At 42.6% G+C, this 17,280-nt stretch overlaps 1 protein-coding gene across 3 annotated transcripts in view; it reads left to right on the top strand.

Annotated features, from left to right (window-relative positions):
* Positions 1-17,280, top strand: part of zbtb7c (zinc finger and BTB domain containing 7C) — a 90,231-nt gene that overhangs the window by 66,104 nt on the left and 6,847 nt on the right. For all 3 annotated transcript variants that reach the window (XM_080197507.1, XM_080197516.1, XM_080197498.1), the window contains one exon: positions 8,498-9,841. In XM_080197507.1, the coding sequence (XP_080053633.1) occupies positions 8,498-9,841 (1,344 nt within the window). The remainder of the gene's footprint in view (positions 1-8,497; positions 9,842-17,280) is intronic.

Raw genomic sequence — 17,280 nt, 5'->3', positions numbered from 1 at the left:
ATATGTTTTTATATAGTGTGAAAGTTTGCTCAGTTTTTCATACACTGTTGAATATAACTGAGTTAAGCGCACTTAAAAAAATAAATTCTGTTGAAGGTAGTGTGGGGTCAGGAATTTTTTACTGGAAAGAGAAAACATTCCTGAGAACACAAGGTCTTGGCTTTGTTTGTGCTTTCAATTTATAATCAAGCAGTGTGTTACAAGTACTGTTTCACAGTTTCTCGACTGTTGGTGAGACAGCTGATATTGTGGGTTAAGGTTTAAATTATCAGGATAATCGGTCTCTCTCAGCAGGCCTGTAACTGCAGGGTTCCAGCTAAAGGATCTATTGTTGTCTTCCGACCCTTTCATGATTAGACTAAATTTTAAACATATAACTGACTGAAAGGAACTGAGTGAACAACATTTTTCCTGATTAATGAAATGCTTAGCTTTTGACTTCAGAAATAATGAAAGGTGATAATTTGTCATCATGTGGATGCTCTTCATGTACCTGACCAGAGATGTGTTTCTGGTTCTGGAACACTTTTTTTTTCAAACTCAATCTCTTCATTGTTTCAACAACCCCTGTCTGGTAGAGACGTTGAGCTTAAGAAAACTAATGTTTTGTGCCCCACAGAGAAAGCAAATGCTCCATTCTGCTTAGTTTTTGAACGGGAGGGTACTAAGTCGAATTTGTGTCTTTTATAAGGGGGAAGAAGTAAAACAGCTCAGGGTTGCCTCACCTGGGGAATAACTGTTGCCTCCTAATGGTTTGAGGAGGCAATTGGTAGAGGCCTGAGCACTGGATTGTTTACTCTTTTTTGACAGTGGATTCAAAATTCGAGTTGGACTGATTTGAATGGGGATCTGAATGTGTCAGCTGCAAGATCTGTATCCATCTCTCCTGTAAGCCCCTGTTTGAATCCCTCTCATTAGTTTTCTGCCCTTCTCAAAGCAATTAAATGATTCTAGCCAAAATCACAAATTACATTCTTTGTGGCTGTGATTGAGGAGAGAATGGAGCAGCCCTTTTTAAGCATCAGTGGGTTGACATCACAGGGCATTGCGAGGATTCCCCGTTCGCCCATGTAACTACTTTATGGTTATCAAAATGATCACTGTATTCAATCTTTTTGGATCCTTCCAGGACTCTGCCAAAGGCATATCCAGAATCTCCCAGTCAGCAGCTCACAAATATTTAAGGCAGGTGACTGATGGTTTGTTTACCAGGACTAGCAATGATGTACACTCCACTTTGGTTGCAACACTGGAGTGATGTCAGAACCACATCGAATGGCCATAATTCCTCCACTGTCCTAAGCCACTGACATGAAACACTCCTGCAAACAACTGGTCACACTTTGCATATCCCCCTGCTGACCTCTGTAAATTCACATCTTTCCTTTTATCATCAACTTAGTAAATTCATGAACTAAATGTAGGCAACATGATAAAGTGGGGGCAAACTATGAAAGACTTGAAATTTTGCAATATAACCTTTCCCATACACACATCTGTCTACCTTGTACAACTTCAAACCTTTACTCTTACTCTTCCTGCTGCACATAATGCAGCAACCCCTGTGGGCCTGTCAACAGTCAGCTGTTAGAATAAAAGCAGAACATTTTGGAAATGCTGTACAGATCTGGCAGCATGTGTGCAGAAAGAACTGAGGCTGCTACCTGGGCTGCTTTTGTGTTTTGTCATATTGCTCCTCTCCGAGGTGAAATCTGAGGCAGTCGAGGTGCCACCCATTCAGAATTGGTTCAATAAAAGTGTAGAAGGTAAACTCAGCAAAAGAGCTGTAAAAAAAACCCCTTTGTTGTTAATAAGCAAGAAGGCAGCTGGGAGAATGGACTATTTACTACAATATTTCCTTGGCCAGAATTTCACACTCCTCTGCCAGCAGATATTTAGACAGGATTGTGCAAAATTGAATTGACGAGGCTATCTCTAGATTACTGCCCACCTTGACTACGAACCAATTTCACTATGAGGTGGTCAAGGCTTTAGAAGGGAAACCTGCCCTTGCACCAGTTGAAGCCTTTAGGTGGCCAATTACTGGGCCATGCCCTCCCTTAGCCTTTCCCCCAGCACCTTGCATGTCCCCTTTGTGCTCCCCTCACCCCCAGGCTTTCCCTATCCTCCCCATCTGGGACCCCTTAAGAACATAAGAAATAGGAGCAGGAGTGGGCCATCTAGCCCTTCGAGCCTGCCCCGCCATTCAATAAGATCATGGCTGATCTGAAGTGGATCAGCTCCACTTTCCCACTTTCTCCCCATAACCCTTAATTCCCCTGTCTATCAGAAACCTATCTACCCGAGACTTAAATATATTCAGCGAGGTAGCCTCTACCACTTCAATGGGCAGAGAATTCCAGAGATTCACCACCCTTTGAGTGAAGAAGTTCCTCCTCAACTTCGATCTAAACTGCCCCCCCCGCCTTGAGGCTATTCCCTCTAGTCCTGCTATCCTTTCTAAGAGGGAAGAATCTCTCTACCTCAACCCTATCTATCCCCTTCATTATCTTATATGTCTCTATAAGATCCCCCCTCAGCCTTCTAAACTCTAACGAGTACAGACTCAGTCTATTCAATCTCCCTTCATAGGCTAGCCCCTCATCTCTGGTATCAGCCTAGTGAACATAAGAACATAAGAAATAGGAGCAGGAGTAGGCCATCCAGCCCTTCGAGCCTGCCCCGCCATTCAATAAGATCATGGCTGATCTGTCGCTGCTCAGTTCCACCCTCCCGCCCTCTCCCCATAACCCCCAATCCCCTCTCCCATCAAAAACCCATCAACCCGCGTCTTAAAAATATTTAGCGAGGCAGCCTCCACCACTTCAACGGGCAGAGAATTCCAGAGATTCACCACCCTTTGAGTGAAGAAGTTCCTCCTCAACTCCGTTCTAAACCGCCCCCCCCTTTATCTTGAGGCTGTGCCCCCTAGTCCTACTGTCTTTTTTGAGCGGGAAGAGTCTTTCCACCTCTATCCTATCCATCCCATTCATCATCTTATACGTCTCAATGAGATCTCCTCTCATTCTTCTAAACTCTAACGAGTACAAGCCCAGTTTATTCAGCCTCTCCTCATAGCTCAACCCCCTCAACTCCGGTATCAGCCTAGTAAACCTCCTCTGCACTCCCTCCAAGGCCAAAATATCTTTGCGCAGGTGCGGCGCCCAAAAATGCACACAGTACTCCAGTTGCAGCCTCACCAATGCCCTATACAGCTGCAGCAAGACCTCCCTACTTTTATATTCAATCCCCCTCGCTATAAGGGCCAACATTCCATTCGCCTTCTTGATCACCTGTTGCACCTGCAGACTGGGTTTTTGTGATTCGTGTACAAGGATCCCCAGGTCCCTCTGCACCGTAGCATGCTGCAGCTTTTCGCCTTTTAAATAATAATCCCTCCTACTATTATTTCTGCCAAAGTGGATAACCTCACACTTGCTAACATTATACTCCATCTGCCAGGTCCTCGTCCACTCGCTCAGCCTATCCAGATCCCTCTGCAGACTTTTCACACCCTCCACACAATTTGCTTTTCCACTCATCTTTGTGTCATCAGCAAATTTCGTCACCCTACACTCAGCCCCCTCCTCCAGATCATCTATGTAAATGGTAAACAGTTGAGGCCCCAGCACCGATCCCTGCGGCACTCTACTGGTCACCAACTGCCAACCAGAATAGCACCCATTGATTCCAACTCTCTGCTTACTATTAGACAACTAATCCTCTATCCACACTAACACCTTACCCCCATCTCCGTGCACCCTAACCTTCTGCAGCAACCTTTTGTGAGGCACCTTATCAAACGCCTTAAACCTACCTTGTTCCCCCCCTTTCTGGGACTTAGGCTTCCTCTTCAGTCCACTGCAGTTTCTGTCTTTGCAGGAGCTGGAGAGCTGCCAGTCAATCAGATTGGCTAACAGTGCTCTAAGGCAGGGCTTCCGAGTGAGACTGGAAGTCCCACCTGAAGCCAGTGAATACTCATTTAAGCGTGAATTGGCTGAGGGACACTCGCAGTCCATGGGAATGTGTTCTCTGCTGATTCTTCAGATGGCAGGAAGGGAAACACCATCATCTGAAAAATTCAGGCCCATGAGTTCTAGTCCGCCCTCTTAATCACCTTGCCTTGTTGCCTTCTTGCCTTGTTTTCAATGTTGAGTTTCAGGAAACCTGGGAAACGCACGGATTCTCCAAAGGAGCATTTATCTTGTGCTAATTGGCATTCTGATTTTCCACAGAAGGTGCGTGAACCTCACCAACTTCACAAACATCTTTTTCTGCCTAACTTAACAGCACTCGGCAATTTCTGAGAGCTGGTGAGGATCACACAGCCAGCTTGGGGGGGGGGGGGCGCGCTTGCGGGGGAATGGGTGGCTGGACCTAAACACGCTGGCAAGGATGGAATTCTGAGAGTGGGGTGCCTTTTGTAAAGGGTGCCCCAATCTCAAAGTTAAATTGAAATTCCACACAGCACAGACATAGGATACCCTCAGCATCGTGGGACAGCCTCCTAGCATCAGGGTAACTCCCCCACTCCAACACCATAATGGTTGAGGCAACCCCCCTGCTCACCATGCAAGCGTTGGAATGATCTGACACCTTCCTCTCACAACATCAGGTTTCCCCGCCTCCTCATCACTGACACCACAGCCCCTCCTCATTATCAGCACCACTCCCAACCTCCTTTTTCACCGCACCAAACCAACCCTCACAAGTATCAGAGTGAGCACCTCACTCCACTCGTTTAAGACTTTTAAAACAAACCTCTAACCAAGTTTTTGGTTACCTCTCCCAAAGTTACCTTTAGTTTATTGTCCAATTTTTCCTTTACTTTGGAACACGTATTAAAGGAGCTGTATGAAATGCAAGTTGCTGTTGTAACTTACCTCGTCAGTGAAATAAATGCATTAAATAGCAAAGCATCTGAACCAAAATCCTTTTTACACAGAAATTGCAGCACAGAATTTTGCAGTATTTCAACAGCATGAATTTGACTGAATTCTGGTCTTGAAGGACCAATCTGCTGCCTTTTTAGACTTCTGGCAACTGCTGGTGCCAGTTTTGGGCTAACATCACAGTTTCCTCCAGATGTACCTTCTTGCTGGGCTGGCAAATATACAAACGTGTAGAATCCTGAGCTCCTCAGATCTCTCAGAATATTTGAAGTGAAGAGTTTGACTCGTTGCATATTTTGGTAACATAAGAGCAGTCTGCTCTTTAAAAAGAAATTAAATGTTCCACAGTGCCTTTACTAGTAGGACTGAATGTTTTGAACTGTTTAGAAAATGGATGTTATTATGCCTACTTTTGCCGCTACCGCTTCAACACTAACAGCATTTTCTAAACCCTCAAAAACTTAGAATATTTTTCCTTTGTGGATTTTCAATTGAAATTAGTAGATTGGTTCCAAAGCTTTTGAGAGTTGATAGTCTGAACTTTAAAATACACAGCTACTTGACTGAATCTATTAAGCACTCCATTCAACTATTATAGCATAAAAATAGCTGTTTACATTTCCATCATGTTTTAATCATCATCCATGGTATCATACAGAGCAAGAGGTCATTTAAACCAATGTGCCTGGTGCTTGCTGTTTGGAAGATCTGTCCAATTAGTTCCACATCTTTGCATTTTCCCTCTAACCCTACAGATTTTTCCAAGTATTTGTCCAATCCCATTTTGGAAGTTGCAGCTGAATCTGCTTCTCCTACTCTCTCAGGCAGCGCATTGGAGATCATAACACATTGCTATGCAAACTCATTTCCCACATGCTTCCTCTAGTTTTTGTGCTAATTCCTTTAAATCAAAGGTGCGAATGGCATGAATAAGTTGGGCCAAAGGGCCTGTTTCCATGCTGTAAACCCCTATGATGATGCATGCACTATGTGCAGTGGTGGAGGGAGTGAACGTTTAAGGTGGTGAACGTGGTGCCAATCAGCAGAAATTTATTCCGATGGTTAAAAAGGATCGTAGGAGGAGAGATAATCAGCCGTGGATAATGAAGGAGGTAAAGGAAAGTGTTAAATTAAAAGCGGATGCGTTTAGAGTAGCTAAATTGCAGGTGTTTCTTGATTTTCTGTGGTGTTTCTTGATTTTCAATGTGGTGTTTCTTGACTTTCAGAAGGCGTTTGACAAGGTGCCTCACAAGAGGTTATTACAGAAGGTCAGGGGGCATGGAGTTGGGGGTAGGGTGTTAGCGTGGATAGAGGATTGGCTGTCAAATAGGAGGCAGAGAGTAGGAGTCAATGGGTGCTATTCGGATTGGCGGTTGGTGACTAGTGGAGTGCCCTAAGGGTCGGTGCTGGGGCCTCAGCTATTTACCATTTATATAGACGATCTGGAGGAGGGAACCGAGTGTATGGTGTCGAAATTTGCTGATGACACCAAGATTGGTGGAACGGCAAATTGTGCGGAGGGTGTGGAGAGTCTGCAGAAGGATCTAGATAGGCTGGGCGAATGGGCCAGGAACTGGCAAATGGAATTTAATGTTGGCAAATGTGAGGTTGTCCACTTTGGTAGGAATAATGGTAGGAAGGACTATTACTTACAGGGCGAAAAACTGCAGCATGCGACGGTGCAGAGGGATCTCGGGGTCCTTGTGCATGAGTCGCAAAAACCCAGCCTGCAGGTGCAGCAGGTGGTCAGGAAGGCAAATGGGATGCTGTTCTTCATAGCGAGGGGGATTGAATATAAAAGTAGGGAGGTCTTGCTGCAACTGTACAGGGTACTGGTGAGGCCGCAACTGGAGTACTGTGTGCAGTTCTGGTCGTCGCACTTACGCAAGGATATTTTGGCCTTGGAGGGAGTGCAGAGGAGGTTTACTAGGCTGATGCCGGAATTGAGGGGGTTGAGCTATGAGGAGAGGCTGAATAAACTAGGCTTGTACTCGTTAGAGTTTAGAAGAATGAGGGGAGATCTCATTGAGACATATAAGATGATGAATGGGATGGATAGGATAGAGGTGGAGAGGCTCTTCCCGCTCAGAAAGGACAGTAGGACTAGAGGGCACAGCCTCAAGATAAAGGGGGGGCGGTTTAGAACAGAGTTGAGGAGGAACTTCTTCACTCAAAGGGTGGTGAATCTCTGGAATTCTCTGCCCGTTGAAGTGGTGGAGGCTGCCTCGCTAAATATTTTTAAGACGCGGGTTGATAGGTTTTTGATAGGCAAGGGGATTAAGGGTTATGGGGAGAGGGCGGGAATGTGGAACTGAGACACGACAGATCAGCCATGATCTTATTGAATGGTGGGGCAGGCTCAAGGGGCTAGATGGCCTACTCCTGCTCCTATTTCTTATGTTCTTAAGTGTGATGATGATGCCAATTAATATCAGGGGGAGATGGTAAGATTTTCTCTTTCTTTTGAAGTGGCCATTGCCTATCACTTAATTGTGTGGTGTGAATGTTTCTTGTTACTTATCAGCCAAACCCTGAATTTGTCCAAGTCTTGCTGCATCAGGACACGGATTGCTTTAGTATCTGAGGAGTTGCAAATGATACTGAAATTGTTGACTCAATTCTTAATATGTTTAGATCCAATTTTGTAGATAATTTCATAAGCTTTTTTTCTAAGTTATCAATTTAAATTCAGCTTGTCACTAATGCACAGCCTCTGAATTACAGTAACTGTTAATTTTTTAACAGCAATAGTTTTGAAGAAAGCTTCTTGTACAGTTATTTCATAGTCTTGACAAAGAAACATAACATCAAATGCAGAATTTATAAAACATCTTCAATATAGCCAAACATTGTTAAGGTGCTTCATATTTGTTGGTCAGATCCGAACAGGCAAAGAAAAGCTGGTGTTTTGCAGGTATCAGTGAGCTAGCGGTCAATTATTTTGCAGGCTTCCGAAGGAGCTGGTGAAAGCAGTGGACGTTGATTCATTAAAATATAATTTCGTGGGTTTCTATCAGAAAATCAAATTTTGAGCTATGTGGATTTGAATAATTTGAGACATGACATGTGGTAAGTGTAGAATGCTTGGCAAGCACAGTAGCTCTCATTATATCATGTAACTACCAGATGGTAAAGGGAAAATTGGGAGGAGATGGTGCAGTGGTAATATCACTGGACTAATGATGCAAAGGCCCAAACTGATACTCTGAGGACATGAGTTTAAGTCCCAATTTAAATTCAACTAATAAATCTGAACTTGAAAGCTGGTCTCAGCAATAGTGACAATTCTCTTCTATTTTTGTACAAGCCCATATGATTCATTAATATCCTTACCTGGTGTGGTCTGCATGTGGTTGACTCTTAAATGCCCTCTGAAATGGTCAAGCAACCCACTCAATTCAAGGGTAATTAGGGATGAGCAACAAACGCTGGCCTTGCCTGCGAAAGATTAAAGAAAAAATAGACGACGTTGGTGTATTTTCTTCAAGAAATTCCTGTGTTCCCAAAAGTGTACGGGCACTGTTTATGTATGTTTGCATATTTTCAATATTTGATATTCAAAATGTTAGTCACTAATTAGATTATGTTCTATTTTTATCTGACAGACCATTTTGCATAAAGATGGCCAGTGCAGCTGATGATCTCATTGGGATTCCATTTCCTGACCATAGCAGTGAACTCCTTTGTAGTTTGAATGAACAGAGGCAGGATGGTCTTCTCTGTGATGTTATCCTGATAGTAAAGGATCAGGAATACAAGACCCACAGGTCAATCCTTGCTGCATGTAGCAAGTATTTCAAGACACTGTTCACCACAGACACTCTTGGAGAGCAACATAATGTTTACCAGATTGACTTTGTGACACCAGAGGCACTTTCTGCAATTTTGGAGTTTGCTTATACATCAACCCTCACTATAAGCAGCTCAAATGTTAAGGATGTTTTAAGTGCAGCACAACAGTTGGAGATCCAATGTCTTATCCAAGTATGCATTGATATCATGGAGTCAAGTGATAGGGTGAGCAATGATAAAGAAAATCCAGAAAATAAAGATCCTCAAGACAGTCTCCAGGAAGATTTTCAAGAATCCACCCAACAAGGTTTTGAAGACTTTCCCGAACGAGGTCATAAAGAATTTTCTGAACAAGATCTTGAGGACTACCCTAGACAAGATCATGAAGAATTCCACAAAAAAGGTTGTGAAGACCCTCCGCAACAAGATCTTGGAGAACCTCCTCAAGAGCGTAATGATGAATCAGAGGAAAACATCCAAAACAGTCACCACTGGAATAAGGACTGTGATTTTCAAAACACTTTGACCAGCAAGCTTATAGAAAAGCAATGCACAGAACTGCCTTGTGAGTTCTTAAGCCCATTTAAAGTTAACGATCCTGGTGGATGCTTGGGACCTGTACGTGATTTCTCCTTACAGTCTCTGTTAAAAGAAAGGCTAAGTCCAAGAGGGAATTTACTGAATGGAAGAACCAACATGTCTCCACTCAGTCCAGGATTCTTTCCTCCCTTTTGGAATAGAGGCTATAATGGTTTTCCTCAGCTTGTGGAACACCAAGATGTGGACCAACTACCCCTTAATCTAGTAGTGAAAAAAGAAAAGATCAAAGAGGAGGCTAAGGAGGATCTGCCTTCAGCCACAAGTCTTTGTGATTTTTTTAAAGGAATTATGTTAGAAAATAGCCATAATAACCTTGGAACATTAAAGGAGGAGCTAGACTTTAATTCCTATCTGAATATACTCGGCCCTTCTTACTTGGCAGCAGTTTATCCAACTTGGCCTTTGGAATATGAGAAAAAGATGAGACCCAAGGCATCTCAGCAGTGCCCTATCTGCAACAAAGTGATCCAGGGAGCAGGAAAGTTACCACGACACATGCGAACACATACAGGGGAGAAACCATACATGTGCAATATATGTGGAGTCCGGTTTACCAGGTTAGCAGTCGTTAATTTTTATTGTCTTGTCCCTTGTCTTGGTATGCGGCCATGCAATAATTCTATTAAATCAGCACCAACTCACCATTCAGCACCACATGTCATCCTGCATGGGATTATTATAGTGTCTTGAGCATTTAAATGTGAGGATTTGGTGTTAGTGGAATTAAAAAGTCTGATTCTAAATGCAAGTCACTTGAAACTCAGTTTCCTTAATGACTCATTCAAGATTCACATGCAATTTTTTCTGAAGATAATCTGGAGCATTCCTTTAATGTTAAATCAATACAGACAAGCTTATTGCCGGTTTTTTCCTCCCCCCAGACAAGATATTTCACTGCTTTGAGTACCTCACCTAGCAGCTTACTTGCCATCTGATAATACTCCTCGTAAGTCCTGTGTTGTCTAGAACAGTGGCTTTCAACCAGTGCCATGGCCTGCTGTGGGATTGCTTGGTTAAGAGGCTATGACTGTGGGGGAGACTATGGGCCTGACTTTAGAAAGGGCCTATTATGTTTGAAATAACAATCCCTGCATCTCTGGCTCCTCTCCTCCACAGTGCCCCCCCCCTCTCCTCTGCTCTCCTCCCCTCAGTGAATGAGTCCTCTCCTCAGCCGCATTACCAGCTGTGACCATGGGTTCCATTCAGCCCAGCCTCTGATGTATGTGCCCATATATGAAGGTCAGGAAGCTCATGTTTAGGCAGCTCCGGCTTACACAACGAATCACTGCAGTTGGCAGTCTGGGCCATTTCCCTCCTCCAGATGCCGCTAATAAATTTGGAAGGACACATTTTGAATTTCTGTGTCTAGTTCCTGCCATTCACCATTACTGTAGGATCTCATCTCACTATCACCAGTGCTAGGCTGAGAAAGAAAACTATTGCAAGTTTCTGGTTCTGATACCAGAGCAGTGCTTCTTCTGCAAAGCTCAAATGTGTGAACATTGGATATAAACATCAATACATTCCAATATTGAAAAGGTGGTGCTGTGGGACCCTGACTGGGTTATTACTTTCCTTCACTTTCTTGGAATATGTGCACAGTTTGTTTCTTCCAATCCTGCCCAGGTTTCCCCATTCACACAGTTTTGCTTTCTTCCCTGGAAAGTTGAGCCTTTTTCTAGTTTAGACCTACACTGAAGAATTTTACCAAACTCTCTTCTAATTTACATTTCTGCTTCTTGAATCTTCCACTTTGCTCTAGGCGGTGCCTTCTCTGACACCCAAAAATTGGTATATGTAGCACCATTTTACACCTGAGAAATAGTTTAACACACACAAGTTCTTTGACCAAATTGTTCCAGATCATGAACAGATGGATTGTGGCAGATTTCCTAAACCATGACTAAAATATCAAAGGTGACATTTTAAGCTTTCAGGATGAGTTCTGGTAGAGGAAAAACTAAGCTAACATTTCAATTCACCATGCTTGTCAGAATACTAAAATAGGGCCGAGCTGCCCAATGTTGAGTGGTAATGGAGATTGAGGAAAATTTTAAAAAGTAGGAAATCTTTCTTTAGAGAAGATGAAGATCAGAAAACAAATTTTGTCTAGTGAGCAGATACCCAGGAAAATACTATGCCAATCTGCATGTTTAGAAAATGTTGGATAAAGATTCTAAGGTAAAGGTGATTAAATACACAACAGCCTGCAACTGCCACAGTTAGCAATGGTTTTGTTGAGCTGCCAACCATATCGTTGGTCTTAGATCCCAACACTCACAGAAGTGGGGTTCACCTCCCACTTTTCACCCCTGTGTGGTGGGAATTCTTCCTTCTCCAGAAAATTGAGCCATACGCACAAAGGTTTATTCTGTTGTGAAAGGTAAATGTTTAGTTCTGAATGTGCATATTAAGATTCACTTAATGTTCTATAGACTTTCTTAATTATCTATGGTATGTCTGGAGAAATTTCATAGTTTTTTTATCTTGAAATTATACTTTTAAGTAGTTGATGCCGTTGGGTTGAGTGGAATCCATGAAGTGGAAATTGTATGTCCTTTGTGGAGAATATCAGCTCAATGAATCTGAAGATCTTTTTATTGCCTTTTACTTTCATAAATATTGTTTCCTCCAGATCTGAGACTTACCTAGGCTTTTACAAATGGTGGACATAATAAGTTTGAGGGGCAAGTAATGTTTGTGACATCTTGGCATGTTTTTAACATACAATATTTTGCTTCAGTTGTAAAATCTTAGTATTTACATATACAGAACCTGATTATGTCACAAGTTAATCAATTTTAAGTTAATTGGTGAGTGAAAACTAATGTACCTGCCCAAATTCTTGAAATGTTTAGCAGCTTCTGATGCTTGAATGTAAGCTGAGGTGATTAGGAGACCTGTGCAACACATAATAAGAGTTCCATGTTTTGGAAAATTTATTAGAGATCAATGTTCGCTGGCTCAACGATTGGATGTTATGTTGTATACTTGATGTTGAGTTTTTAAATAACATTTTGATTGATGGTAAAGCCTTCATGGAATGTTTAGTTCTGACTAGACTTACTGAAATGTGACAATGATCATAATGTAATTTGTAGTTTCCCATGAGTAGCAGAAATCTACAGAGATCTGAGTGATAAGTATACATAGCCCAGTTTGCAGCAGAGCGGGGATTTTTGACCTGTTTAATGATGTACATTTACAAAACCTGGGACTTAATAAGTGCTGAATTTTTTTTGGATCATACTTGTGAGAATCAAATGGAAGCTTTTCTCTTTCAGTCTCAGGATGTAAACACTTGATGACGCAGGAAGTTATTACCCACTTGCAGTTGCATTATAACCGTTTGATACAACTGAGTGACTAAAGGCCACTTCAAAGAGTCAACTACACTGTTGTGGGAATGAAGTCACATGTAGACAGGATGGAATAAGATGGGATTTTCTTCTTTAAGGGATATTAATAATCAATTTGGTTTTTACAACAACCTGACAACTTTATGGTCCATTTTTTCCATATATTTTTTAAACTGAATTCAAATTCTGAAAATTCTTTGGTGGAAATTGACTTAATAACCCCTGAATTATTATTGCACGCTTCTAGATTTACCAAAATTCGCTGGATTCTGGGGAAGAGCCAGAAGATTGGAAAACGGCTAATGTTACGCCGCTGTTTAAAAAAGGTACCAGACAGAAGGCAGGGAATTATAGGCCAGTTAGTTTAACGTCTTTACTTGGAAAAATGCTTGAATCCATCATCAAAGAAGAAATAGCGAGGCACCTGGAAAGGAATGGTTTGATAGAGCAGACGCAGCATGGGTTTGTTAAGGGGAAGTTGTGTTTGACGAATTTATTGGATTTCTATGAGGATGTGACTAGTGTGGTAGACAGAGGGGAACGGGTGGATGTGGTGTTTCTAGATTTTCAAAAGGTGTTTGATAAGGTGCCTCACAAAAGGTTGCTTCAGAAGGTTAGGGTGCATGGAGTTGGGGGTAAGGTGTTAGCTTGGATAGAGGATTGGTTGCCTAATAGGAGGCAGAGAGTTGGTGTCAATGGGTGCTATTCTGATTGGCGGTTGGTGACTAGTGGAGTGCTGCAGGGATCGGTGCTGGGCCCTCAGCTATTTACCATTTATATAGCTGATCTGGAGGAGGGGGCTGAGTGTAGGGTGATGAAATTTGCTGATGACACGAAGATGAGTGGAAAAGCAAATTGCGCGGAGGGTGTGGAAAGTCTGCAGAGGGATTTGGATAGGCTGAGCGAGTGGGCGAGGATCTGGCAGATGGAGTATAATGTTAGCAAGTGTGAGGTTATCCACTTTGGCAGAAATAATAGTAGGAGGGATTACTATTTAAAGGACGAAAAGCTGCAGCATGCTACGGTGCAGAGGGACCTGGGGGTCCTTGTGCATGAGTCGCAAAAACCCAGTCTGCAGGTGCAGCAGGTGATCAAGAAGGCGAATGATATGTTGGCCTTTATAGCGAGGGGGATAGAGTATAAAAGCAGGGAGGTCTTGCTGCAACTGTACAGGGCACTGGTGAGGCCGCAGCTGGAGTACTGTGTGCAGTTTTGGTCGCCGCACTTGCGCAAGGATATATTGGCCTTGGAGGGAGTGCAGAGGAGGTTCACTAGGCTGATACCGGAGATGAGGGGGTTGGACTATGAAGAGAGACTAAATAGATTGGGTCTGTACTCGTTGGAGTTTCGAAGGATGAGGGGGGATCTTATAGAGACGTATAAGATAATGAAGGGGATGGATAGGGTAGGGGTAGAGAGATTGTTCCCGCTTAGAAAGGATAGCAGGACTAGAGGGAACACCCTCAAGATAAGGGGGGGCAGTTTAGATCGGAGTTGAGGAGGAACTTCTTCACTCAAAGGGTGGTGAATCTTTGGAATTCTCTGCCCGTTGAAGTGGTGGAGGCTACCTTGCTAAATATATTTAAGTCACGGGTAGATAGGTTTTTGACAGACAAGGGAATTAAGGGTTATGGGGAGAGAGTGGGAAAGTGGAACTGATCTACTTCAGATCAGCCATGATCTTATTGAATGGCGGGGCAGGCTCGAAGGGCTAGATGGCCTACTCCTGCTCCTATTTCTTATGTTCTTATGTAGATTATATGTCCGGTAACACAGGACTGGATTTAACACAGCCCTGCCAGGGGGTTTCAGTAACACAGGACTGGATTTAACACAGCCCTGCCAGGGGGTTTCAGTAACACAGGGCTGGATTTAACACAGCCCTGCTGGTAGGTTTCCAGTGGATGGCTGGCCTGCTGCCAACTTGCCTGCTCTTGCACCCACCACGAATCTGTCAATGGTCCACCTACTATTGAGCCAATTGATGCTCTCAAGTGGGCAGTTATTATCAATCTATGGGCCTCATCCTGCCACCATCAGCATTTAACCTGGCAGGAGCAATTTGAGGAGTTTCAATTTTTTTTAAATCTTGGAGTAAAGCTTTATAGATCTTTACAAATAATGCATTTCTAAACCCAGATTTGTAACATTAGATTTAATGAATTGTTTCACATAATTAGGAATGTTTGAGTTGAAATCTGCTTGAGAAATCAATAGTGCATCTCAAACATGCAGCACAGTATTGCAGGTCTGACAGCATCTGTGGAGAGAGAATAGAGCCAACATTTTGAGTCTGGATGACCCTTTATCAGACCTCTGAAATGCTGACTCTATTCTGTCTCTCCTTGGATGCAGTCAGACCTGCTGAGTTTCTCCAGCATTTTCTGTTTTTGTTTCAGATTCCAGCATCCACAGTATTTTGCTTTTATCGTTGTATTGCAAATGACAAGTTACATGATGTTATTAAAATCGAATGTGAAAACTTTGGAAATGTGTTCCTTCTATTTAAAATCTGTATTCGCTGGCAGTGAATTCCGCTTTGCTGCAATGATAATCTACAATACAACCATGATAAGTCACTCAGGTGCACTAAGAAAGGGTTTGTTGTGTCAATTGAAGTTGAACTGAATTTAGAAAATGAATGTTTATTTTGAAGTAAGTTACCATCCTGCTTTGTTACTGTTGAAGGGGGCTGCAGTTTGCTTTCAATAATTTACACTTGTGCTTCATTTTCAATTAATATGATTTAAGATTTACTGTTTGTGGTTGGGTGACATAGAGATAAAGATTGAGTAAATATGAAGAGAAGCCACTGTGTATTAATACCAAACAAAATGCTAGGTAAAGAACATTGAAGCGCCTGAGCAGGGATGCTGGAGAGTGCACACTAAGGAGAGATTTCTTTTACAGTCAGCACTGTGGTATCAGCATGAGTTGGAAAAGCTGTTCAGAGAGTCACACCTGAAGATCAAACTGATGCCAATACTCTAAAGTTTGATGTCCCCAGGACACCTTCTGACAAAGTTTGTTCTGAAAGAAGGTGTCATTGGTGAGGCCGCAGCTGGAGTACTGTGTGCAGTTTTGGGCGCCGCACCTGCGCAAGGATATTTTGGCCCTGGAGGGAGTGCAGAGGAGGTTTACTAGGCTGATACCGGAGTTGAGGGGATTGAGCTATGAGGAGAGGCTGAATAAACTAGGCTTGTACTCGTTAGAGTTTAGAAGAATGAGGGGAGATCTCATTGAGACGTATAAGATGATGAATGGGATGGATAGGATAGAGGTGGAGAGACTCTTCCCGCTCAAAAAAGACAGTAGGACTAGGGGGCACAGCCTCAAGATAAAGGGGAGGCGGTTTAGAACGGAGTTGAGGAGGAACTTCTTCACTCAAAGGGTGGTGAATCTCTGGAATTCTCTGCCCGTTGAAGTGGTGGAGGCTGCCTCGCTAAATATTTTTAAGAAGCAGGTTGATGGGTTCTTGATAAGAGAGGGGATTAAGGGTTATGGGGAGAGGGCGGGAAAGTGGAACTGAGCCACGACAGATCAGCCATGATCTTATTGAATGGCGGGGCAGGCTCGAAGGGCTAGATGGCCTACTCCTGCTCCTATTTCTTATGTTCTTATGTTCTTATGTTCAGTTATACAAAACTCATTTAGTTTCTGTGCATTCTCATTTATCTTTCCCAGGCTATGATGCCCAAAGCAGGAGGGCCATACCCACTCTTGTGTTGAAAAGAAGTTGAGTTTTATTCAAGCTTTCAAACAGGTTTTATACAGGCTTTCTAAGCAGCCAGTTAATTAGATAACTGGCTTAAACTGGTTTCCAGAAATTTGAATCAGGGAACATAAAAATTGTTAGACTAGACCCCAATTATTTGCTATTTTTGGCATTAGTGTGAGGATAAGATGTTTCACTCTAGGTGTGATTCTATTGACAAACTAGGGAGCCTCCATTAAGGAGAGGCAGTGGCATAGTGGTATTATCACTTCTAGCAATTCAGAGTTGCAAGGTAATGCTCTGGGGGCCCGGGCTCAAATCTCACCATGGCAGATGGGGAAATTTAAATTCAGTAAAATATCTGGAATTAAGAATCTACTGATGAACATGAAACCATTGTCAATTGTCATTAAACAAAACCCCACCTGGTTCACTAATGTCTTTTAGGGAAGGAAACCTGTCCTGTTTACCCGGTCTGGCCTATATGTGACTCCAGACCCACAGCAACATGGTTGACTCTCAAATGCCTCTGAACAAGGGAAACTAGGAATGGGCAATAAATGCTAGCCAGCCAGCCAGCGGCACCCATGTCCTGTAAAATAAAATGAATAAACAAAAAAGTAAAAACACAAGCTTTATTTAACAATACAGTTTAACTATAACAAATGAATAAGCTGAACATTTAAATAATACTTAAACACAAGATATAATTTTTAGCTGCTAACCTATCCATATATTAGTTCCGATTCAAGCAATATTCCTCTTACAGACTCAAAACCTCCCTTCAAAATCAGTTATCAAACAACAGAGGCTTATATGCTTTCTGCACACCTCTTAAGAGAGAGAGATACTTGTAGTGAGCGAGAGAGACATTTTTTTAAACAGCTCTAATCACTAACTGCTTTTGATTTTAAAAATGAAT

This window comes from Carcharhinus amblyrhynchos, chromosome 1 (assembly GCF_965287045.1).
Source record: "Carcharhinus amblyrhynchos chromosome 1, sCarAmb.v2.hapA, whole genome shotgun sequence".
Taxonomy (NCBI): Eukaryota; Metazoa; Chordata; class Chondrichthyes; order Carcharhiniformes; family Carcharhinidae; genus Carcharhinus; species Carcharhinus amblyrhynchos.
Note: the sequence above shows the minus strand (reverse complement) of the source record. Positions and strands in the feature narration are given on the sequence as shown.